Source organism: Anabas testudineus, chromosome 14, assembly GCF_900324465.2.
Source record: "Anabas testudineus chromosome 14, fAnaTes1.2, whole genome shotgun sequence".
Taxonomy (NCBI): Eukaryota; Metazoa; Chordata; class Actinopteri; order Anabantiformes; family Anabantidae; genus Anabas; species Anabas testudineus.
Window position 1 is genome coordinate 16,977,248 of NC_046623.1, and position 10,109 is coordinate 16,987,356.

The 10,109-nt window shown below is 39.3% G+C and overlaps 1 protein-coding gene across 3 annotated transcripts in view; it reads left to right on the plus strand.

Annotated features, from left to right (window-relative positions):
* sh3pxd2b (SH3 and PX domains 2B) overlaps nt 1-9,724 on the plus strand; it is a 32,766-nt gene extending 23,042 nt beyond the window's left edge. Inside the window, exons 6-14 of one of the 3 annotated variants that reach the window (XM_026372400.1) lie at nt 1,352-1,377; nt 1,758-1,793; nt 3,498-3,629; nt 3,871-3,972; nt 5,384-5,501; nt 5,587-5,795; nt 6,103-6,149; nt 6,250-6,375; nt 6,538-9,724. In XM_026372400.1, the coding sequence (XP_026228185.1) occupies nt 1,352-1,377; nt 1,758-1,793; nt 3,498-3,629; nt 3,871-3,972; nt 5,384-5,501; nt 5,587-5,795; nt 6,103-6,149; nt 6,250-6,375; nt 6,538-8,052 (2,311 nt within the window). In that variant the 3' untranslated portion in view covers nt 8,053-9,724. Of the gene's footprint in view, nt 1-1,351; nt 1,378-1,757; nt 1,888-3,497; nt 3,630-3,870; nt 3,973-5,383; nt 5,502-5,586; nt 5,796-6,102; nt 6,150-6,249; nt 6,376-6,537 lie in introns of those variants that run through there. The other 2 variants (XM_026372402.1, XM_026372403.1) reach the window with 2 other exon arrangements.
* Nucleotides 9,725-10,109: the final 385 nt, after the last annotated feature.

Sequence of the window (10,109 nt, forward strand, 5' to 3'; positions counted from 1 at the left end):
TGTACAGACACAGTGGCCACTATGAGAGGGAGATTTATCATGGCCTATAAATCTACTGCACAGAGAGGGACATCTTGGACTTTTTTAAGAGCAAAAAAGAAGTTGAAGAAGGAAAAGGAATACTTAACTGAAGAGGAAGCACAGGCTTGGAGAACCAGAAACAATGACTGAGAAAGGAAGGTGTCTGTAGAATAGGGAAGTGTTGCAAAAAGGAAATGGGGAAAGTTGGAGAGTTATCTTTAAATTTGGGTTGGAAATTGGCCCTAACGGTAATCCAATACCCTAAAAAAAAACACGAAAACCTACAATTGGAAATATTAATTTGATTTGATATTCTATATTGTAGTAAGTAATCATTGCCAGAGGTAGGGATTTTATCTTTCATATTGGTTCAAAATAAGGAAACTAAGCATACAGCACACACATTGCTCTGCTATAATAATCCAAAAACATCAGTGTTTCTTTGGTTGGCCTAATGGGGGAGGGAGAGTGTGTTCTTTTTATAGTACATTAATGGCTATACTTATGGGTAAAGATTTATTGAGTCTTAAGCCTGCAATTAACAGTTCTGCCAATCGAAGAATGCTTCATAGGGTGAGAGCATTTATGTTGCTGCAGGGAAATGTACAACAGTAGGTGCCAAGAAAAATGATCAAGAGAGATAAAGGACTGAGTTAAGTTAGACATGGAAGATGTTAGCTTGTAAAAGGAGAATGGCCTTAATGTAAGGGGACAATATTTAGATAACAAACAAGCAGAGACAAAGTAAATGAGAGCAAAAACTATGCATTAACCACCACTGACTTTCAGGGCATCTGGACATTGAATTAGTTCCTGACTGCTGCTGTGGAGTGATGGTCTATTTATCCTGCTAATGTCTAAACCAGACACAGCAGATGCTGTATTGAATTTGACATCAGACTAAATTTGTAGAGATCGGCTATCTAAAGGCTCTTTACTCACACTGCCGTCAATCTGAGAGATGAGGCAGAGAGCATATCCTTTTTCCATGTGTCTGTTGCGTATTACTATGTAACAGAAATATGTGTCCGTACATTTCTAATCACCAAACACAGCTCATGTTTTTTTGCTGGTCAAACCTTAAATCCAAAATTAAAATCCAATTTAAAAGGTTTCATAAGTGGCACATTGATGTGAACTAATAATGAAGATGATTGTTAGTAACACAGACAATGATGGTAAATTGTAATAGTATAATGGAGTAAATGTATAATATTATACTAATAATATTGTAAATATTTCCAAGTGTGCAATTTGGAGGAATGAATTATTAGTTCTGCAAATTGATTTATTTCCTGATAGTAATGTTATGATTTCCTCTCATTACCAGGGAACCCATCAGTAAGAAGAAATCAGGTAAGACACAGCTTTAATTGTATATTTTCAATGAAAATGGGATTAGATGAAGTGTCATTTTCTATAATTTCTTCCACTTCTCCTCATTCTAAAGTCTTCCCCACTTCATCTGTAATATATAATTACATTATCTCCATCTAGTGGTCATGGAGTTTTACACAGGTAAAACGACAATTTCCGAGGATTTGACTTCTGTAACTCAAATACATTAAATGTTTTCCTGCAGTTGACTGGTACTCAGTTACAAAGGAACCACCATTGCCACAGTTTTTGCTCTTTCCTTTTCTACCCTCTCTATCCTCACTCATCAGATATTCCTAAATTGCATCCCATGTCATTTTTTTTCAGTTTTCTTCTTCATTCATTTCCCTTTCCATCAGGGCTTGTGGAGAGAGCGACTACTTTCCTAAAGAGAGGTAGTAAACAGACTGTCATGCTTGGTCATGCTGTGTGTGTCACCTGGTGGGTTGCTAGTGGCTCGTTCCCCCTCTCCTTCCCTGACCTGGGCAGGTGGGATGTGGCTCTGTTGATGGCTTGGGTCTTGCAATGGCTTTGTAAAGGATGAACGCTTTATAATTGATCTTATGTTGCTCATTTATTGCGTATATTTTATTTGGACAGAGTTGAGTTGAGATAATGGAAGAATTTTTATTGTGAACTTTGCGTAAAGGGATGTAACATATACCATGGATCCAGTATTGTGTATAGTTTATTTGCTTTCAGGCAAATAATCGATATTTAGTTATTCAAATAATTCTCTAATGCAGAGCCCACGAGGTAGAAATAATATCACTGGTTGAGTTGTAAATGTAAAATGCTAAAACAAAGAGACAGTTGTGTTTGTGCGCTACAGTCAACTAAATTTCAGAAAACTATTATGTTAATATTATTTACACATGACTAAATAGATAACCTGAGTTATTTAGGTCAGTCTAACTCATCTTTCAGGTTTAAACTAGGAAAGGTAATTTGGCTCACTAATGTTATATTGACAAATTAATCTTTCTATTTTTCTATTTTTTGAAAGCAAACTGTGGATGTTTGCTCTGAATTAAACTCAACCTGATATTATTTTTCCTTCAGTTCTAATTTTGAAAAATGTTTCCATAACTAATATTCACATTTCTCACTGACCAAATCAATTGGTAAAAAAAACTGCGAAGATTGCTGCTTACTGCTAAAAAGTTGTGTATAGAAAGACAAACCCTGGTATTTAAAGTTGTTTAGAGATCCAGAAAGTGGTGTACATTTTATATTTTCATGCTATCTGCTTAGATGTGTTTTCTCATGTATCTTGATGAAAATATGTCCACATCCCTGATGTGCATGTTGTGGTGGATGTTATCATTCTTGCCCTTTGCATATAGGTGGTTAAATTTCAACGTCATGTGGCAACCAAAAGGGCAAAATACATCTATCTGGGTTTGTTAAGTTTATAAATCCACAGGTTTACCACAGGTTGAATTGTGAGTCCTTCTGTTGCTTTTACTCCAACTGGCTTGTTGCTAATATTGGTGGTGGGTAATATTCGTGCTGGTTTGTATCTGTGTGGACATCACAGCCTTGTTGATGACTGACTTTAACCCACGACACTTCTTTAAATTCCCCAATCACTCAGATTCTGCAAATCTCTCTTTATCCCTCTGTTGGCTCATTGTTTCCCTCACGCCATCTCTCTAATCACAACCACTAGTTTCTGTCCTAGTGTGGATGAATCTCCATATTCTAGCTAAGCCTCCTCTCATTTAAGCTTTTTAATCAGTAGCTTTTGCACAGTTGTGACCTTGGAATTATTCAGTAAGTAAAGTACAGATAAATTTTGACTATTCTGTATAGACCATGCTTAAATTGGATTTTCAGTTGGGTTCTTTAAAGGAGGTATAAAAACTGACATTTAAAAAGGTCAGATTACATTAGATCAATGAGACATAGTCAATTTTAAAGGTCAGTATCAGACATAGACATCATCTCAATATTTTACTAATAAACAATGCCAAATATCTCCAATGAATAACTGATGATGAGTAGAGGCTTTTTTAGATTATTGAGATTTCATCCAAAGTTTAAAGGATTTAAGTAATAATGGCAAAAGCTAAATGAGACTCTGTTGTTGTTAACAGGAGATTCCAATGCAGCAGACCCTCTCCTCCTTGACCAGTATGTGGCAGTAACAGACTATGAGAAGCAGGAGAGCTCTGAGATCAGCCTGCATGTTGGTCAGGTGGTGGAGGTCATCGAGAAAAATGAGTCGGGTAAGTTTCACACTCTTTTATTTTATTTATTTATTGGTTGAGATCATAAAAATACATTTGAAGTATTTTGACATCCCCCAAGGGGAGTATAAACATCAGTAGTTTTAGTTGACAACTTTTGAACATGAAGGTTTGATTTACCTATGAAATGATACATTAAATCAAAAGACCACATATGTGACGCATTATAACGGATGTCACATATGAGTTCCCGTATGTCACTGTGTTATTGCTCATTCAGGGTGGTGGTTCGTGAGCTCAGACGATGCCCAAGGCTGGGTACCTGCCACGTGTCTTGAAGCTCAGGATGACCCTGATGACTTCACTCTTCCAGCAGAAGAAGGTACATAAAACGTTTAATTGGATTCTGTTTAGATTTAGTATGTTCAGGGAACAGTTTTTGGTGTAAAGAGGTCATCTATCATCAAGTCAAACCAACTGCACATGAACTGTACTTCTTATACTTAGCAATTACAAGTTAAATTATACTTTTTTCCCACTCCATGGAGTAGACAAATAAGCTGTCATGGTTCAGTGATGTGCAGACATGTGGAGAAAATATGACAAAGCATTTTGAGCAACTTTTCTGGAGAGTGTCTGTTGATGTTGAGCTATTTTGTGGGCAGTAGGTGTTTTGATGTACATCATATTTTGCGGGTGTACAAATATTAAATCTTCTTTGGCAGTAGCATCGTACAGTAGTATTGCCAACATACTGGTAAGGACAACATGTGGGGTTTGAGACTGGAAAAGGGGTCCAAAGGGAAAGAGTGTCCATCTAGCATGACAGGTCCCTGTGTCAATGTAAACGTGATGTGACATAAAAAACCTTGGCACAAACCTAGAAGTATTATTAAACAGCAAATGTGTACCCAAAATACCATAGCAGTAATCCTGCTAGATATTGACAGTTGGTTTTGATTTCTACTCGAGCCACCAATACTGAAAATGTTTTAGGATGTACACATCATCAGGATGCCATATGTAATGTTCACTTCCTATTTTGCCCCACTTACTGTGCTGGGATGTCAGTGCCTCGGAGATTCTGGTCACTGCCAAGGCATGTGGGTCGTCGCAGAACTTTAGGGGATCTATTCAGCACAGGCTTTGGGCAAGGTGGAGCGCACGCCTTTCTTTCCCCCCTATTCTAAATGTGTGTGCACACACATGCATACACAACTGTATGCATGTTTGACCATGTGTATGCATGATATGGATGTCGCATGAGAGACCCAAGCATGTAAATTAAATCCTTGCATGGAAAATGGATAAAAACATGTATTGTTTTGTTTAACCAGTGGTAATAAATACTGGGTACATCAGTAGAGTAGTTTTACATAGAACCTCCATAATACAAGTAGTCAAAATACTAAAATAGTAGGCATTTCAGACTTTCTATTACAGTTACAAGTCTGTTTGTCCTGTTTGTGGTCAATATTCGTTGAGGATGTATGTGTGTTTTGTGTGTTGCACATGTGCGTATCTTAAATCTTCTCACTCCACAAGATACTGCTCAAGCCTCTGCCTCATTTTATCAGTTAGCAAATATAAAACCAATGTACTGTGTGTTGGAACTGCAGTCATTCTAAATTACACAAGGAGAGGGTTGTGTTAAACAAAGTACTTGTAACACACTACACTGTGTGTTTTGCCCAAACTTGAATATGTGTTTCCTGATTTTTGAACCTATACACAGGAATCTTCTAAACAGAATTATGTTCTTAGACATGACAATCTGCATTTTCTGACCCTAGAGGAGAAGTATTCAGTGATTTACCCGTACTCGGCCAGAGACCAGGATGAGATAAACCTAGAGAGAGGCATGATTGTTGAGGTTATTCAGAAGAATTTGGAGGGCTGGTGGAAGATCAGGTAATCAAATCAATAACATTAACTTGTACCAAATACTTGATTTATATCTCTCAAGCCACTGAGTATACATCACTTCTCCGTTTAGATATCAGGGTCGTGAGGGCTGGGCCCCAGCGTCCTACCTGAAGAAGACTGACATTCAGAGCCAGAAGCAGTCGGCGGGTGCTGCCATTCATGCCAGTACAAATGACCTAGATGGGTTTTCCAAACAGAACCAGCAAAATAATGCAGCCAAGGAGAACCGAGACAACAGCCAAAAGGAAAACAGGCTCTCATTTGTCTCTGAAAACAAAAGTAAGTGAATCTAACAAAGGGTGCAGCTTGTGATGCTGTGTTTTCACTGGTATCCTTTCTTCTGATGCCACACTTGGTGCATTCCCAATTTAATAAATAATAAAAGTTTCTGTCTTTACTGTAAAAAATGTGCATACACACAAAGTTTGTTAGTATGCCATTTGACCAGGTAGTGTTTTGGCTAGTCTTATTGTCTGGCCACACCATACACGTGTTTAATATCACATACAAACAGAAAGGAAAAACTAAAATGCAAGAATTTCAGCTCAAAAAGTTGTTGTTTACATTATGTTTCTTCTCTCAACAGAAGTGGGATCAAGACACAGACCTCCTCCACGCCGAGATCTTACCATTGTAAGATTTAACAAAGATAGGATTCTGCTAGATTAGAGAATAGGATTATTTTTCTCAGAATGGTTTTCACTGACTTGGATATATCTCTTACATCTCTCAGCCACGTGGTGCAAACCTGCCCAAGCCACCTATTCCACCTCAAGTTGAGGAAGAGTTTTACACCATAGCAGACTTCCAGACTACCATCCCTGACGGCATTAGTTTCCAGGCTGGAATAAAAGTTGAGGTGGGTTGGGTACCACTTTTTATATTTGTGTATATATATATATATATATATATATATAGAGTAACATTTGACTTGAATAGAGGTCGAATGAGTCTATTTATTTATTATCTTCCTTTAAATGTTACAGGAAAATAAAATGACACTTTTTTTTCTACCAACAAGGTGATTGAGAAGAATGCAAGTGGTTGGTGGTATATCCAGATAGATGAGAAAGAGGGCTGGGCCCCTGCCACCTTTATTGATAAGTACAAGAAGACCAGTAATGCCCTGCGACCTAATTTCCTTGCCCCTCTGCCCAATGAGATGGAAAAGCTTCGACTGGAAGACGGCGGTCCTTCAAACGTTTCAGGCACAGACGACAGCTGGTCCAAACCTTTACCAGATGAACCCACTACAGCCCCTGAATCCTCTGCCCGTCCTAAACTGAGAGATTGGAAGTCCAGTGCTACCAAGGGGGCCTCTGCCTTCTCAGGGCCTTTGCCTCCAGCTCCAGCTGCCCCTCCAGTAGAGGAGAAACCAGCTCTACCACCTCGGAGGGAGTCCATTAATAAGAGCTTTGAATTGGAGGTAGCAGAGAAACCAAGATCTGATCATTCTAAGCCTTTGCCCCCAAAGCCTCCAGCCCCTGGAGTGATTGTGCCCCTGGCACCTAAGCCATCCCCCTTCAAACCAGACAAACCCCCAGAGGCCAAAAAAGAGGATAAGAGCAAAGCTCTTCACCTTCGGAATGAGATGGGTCTCGAATGTGGACACAAGGTCTCTGCCAAAGAGGTGAAGAAGTTTAATCTGAAACCTGTTCCTAAACACCCACCAAAACCCAAGACAGAAGTGGCAGAAGAGAAACCAGAGGCAACTGGTCCAGCTGCGTTTATGAAGCCTAAGCCAGTGATCCGACCCAAACCTGTTCCAGCTGCGAAGCCAGATCCCCCAGCAGAGAACAAGCTAGATATCACCAACCTGAGAAGCAAGCTGAGGCCATCAAAACCAGCTGAAGTTGGCTCTGGATCAGCTGAGATGAACCATCAGAATGACACCACATCAGCAGTAAACAGCTCTCGGCCCAGTTCTCCCCCTAGCTCTCCCCCCATTTATGTCCCTCCTGCTAATAATGGTAGGCACTCCGATGAGCCAAAACTCCCCCCAAAACATATTAATGGTCATAACCAGGAGAGCTCATCACCCCCTGCAAAACCACCAGTGCCTCCGCACAAGGAACCCCCTATGAGACCCCCTGCCATGGTACCAAGAAGACCTCCACCTCCAAAGAAGACTGACCCATCTAGCCCAACTGAGCCGGAGGACCTTCCCAAACCCGGACCACCACAACTCAGCAGACCCCCTCCCCCTAAACCCAAAGGGTTTGCTCTACCACCTGCAAACAAAGAGAAAGAAGAATCCAAGAATAATAAAGTCCCAATTCCTCCCAAGCCCCCATTGAAGAGCGAGAAACCCGGTCCTCCCAAAGACAAGCTTCCACCTTTACTCAAGGAGCCCAGTAAGGATGAGCTGTATCTAGCCTTAGCAGACTTTGAAGGGGATGAACAAACAGCTGGCTTCAAGGTGGGTACAGTTTTTGAGGTGCTGGAAAAAAACAGCAGCGGATGGTGGTTCTGTAAAAATGTAGCAGAAGAAGTCGAGGCCTGGATCCCCTCAAATTATCTGAGCAAGAAACCTTAGTGTGGATCTGCTTTCAAAACCATATGAATAAAGATACTGAGAATTTGAATGAACAAACTATCACTACTTTGTAGCTAATTAGCATTTTGTTATTTATTAGGTACCTTTTTTTAATTGACACTTTTGTTATGTTTAAATTTTCTGAGAACATTTTACCGAAATGAAACCAGCAATAACACATAACCTTGTAGGTCTTGTGATGTTCAGTTGTTTTTATCTAAATGTTAATGAATTATTAGGTAAAGTTATTTGCTTTTATTGCCATATGCTAGTTCAGCCTGCAACAGTCTGTAACAGCGATAAATGTATCTACACCCATGCCTTCTATGATATGGTGCCTCAGTAGTATATGCAAAGTGCTTCAGTTAAAAAATGGTGACAAAAACTGTAGACATAGTTCTCCGCCAGTAGAAACTAGATCCAGCTAGTCTATATCAAGCAGTAGACGATTAAAAAAAACCTAAATGTAATCCCATAGACAAAGGCTGGCACATGAACTCACTGGGGGAGTTCAGTGGCAACATCTGGGCTTTCAAAGTGCTATTAGCAAATTATTACAAGAGTTGTCTTTGCCAAGTAGAAACGCTGTTTTATACTCAAAAATGCATATTCACTTTTGTGCTATTGTAATGTTTTCTTCTTTGACTGCATAACTAATGTTGCAGTAACTTGTAACAGATGTGCATTTTTCCAGTCATTTCAGATGAGGTAAGTTTAAGGTTTGCACATGCTGAAGGGAGAATGTCACTGTGCATTTTGTTTCTAGTTTTACTTATTGTATTAGCCATATTTTAATATTCACTGTAACAAACTACCCTATGTAAAGATGAGGTTAGACTATCAAAACTGAGACAGTGTGAAGATGCTGTCTCAAAATTTTAACAATCATTACGTCACAGCCAGAAGAATTGTGAAGTTTGACTTGCAGATCACATCTGTGTATCTGTACCAGATGTGAGACCAAGCCTAAGAAACTGGAGATCTGCAGTTATTTGTGCAATGATGTACAGTGCTGTAAATGTGCAGCCTGTTTTAACAGATGTCTGGTGCTCAGATGACAGCAAACTATGACCATTGTATAAAATGTTTTACATTTAATGCTTGACTGGTCTCAAGCATTTATAGCATATTTTTATTGTACAGTGATGAGAATCATATCTAAATTGTTATCACTCTTCCTTGATGTCCATATGTTAGGTCTTTTACTTTGTGGTGATGAAGGGATTAGAGGAAGAGAGACCCAAGAAGGAATGTGGCTAGTTGATATTTCAAATTAGAGGGAATACGGAGAAGTGAGTGTTTCCCCTCCTCCTGTTAAGAAAAGTGTAAAGTAGGTCACCTAAAGAAAAAGTGTGAAACAACTGGCTCAGTTTGTCCAGATAAAAGAAGATGCAAAATAAAGATGGACGTCCGTGGTTATGGACGCAACTTGACAAGGCTACAAACAGTAACACTGAATCAGTTACGCTTCTAGTCGCTTTAATGTTGCATCTCCTTCTCATGTTTTATACAGAAAAGGCATTTATGTGGGCAAAGAGCAAGAAAGCACAGTGCGAGGCAAGTGTGCGGGTTGATGGTGTCATTTCAGTATTGTAACCTTTACGCTTTTACTATGTATTTTTCATTGCATTGCCTCCTTTTGCTTAAGTCAATAAAAGTTTCTCATTTTTCAGCTCAGTTGTCATACTGTGTTTGGAATTGCAAACTTATAGGAAAAAGGTTTCCTGACATGTTTTTGGGGTTTTTAACCTCGAGTTAAACTCAAGTGTTGCAAAAAAGCTGTCTTTTTGTTTGGCAGTCAGAGAAGTTGTTAACCAAATTAACTTTTAGCTGATAATGTTTTCCCAGCGTTTCCGCTCACAAATTTCTCCAGTTCTTGCAGGTTTTAAGGGAGTCAGTGTCCTTTCCTACAGTGAATCACGAGAACAAGCATGTGATCAAATAGGGCAGTATAATGCTGGATCACGACAAAAGGTCAGTGCACGTACTGAATGAAACTCACTGTAATGTACAGATGATCCTTCTGTTGCTGTTTCAGGCTGGTTTGTGTTTCCTCG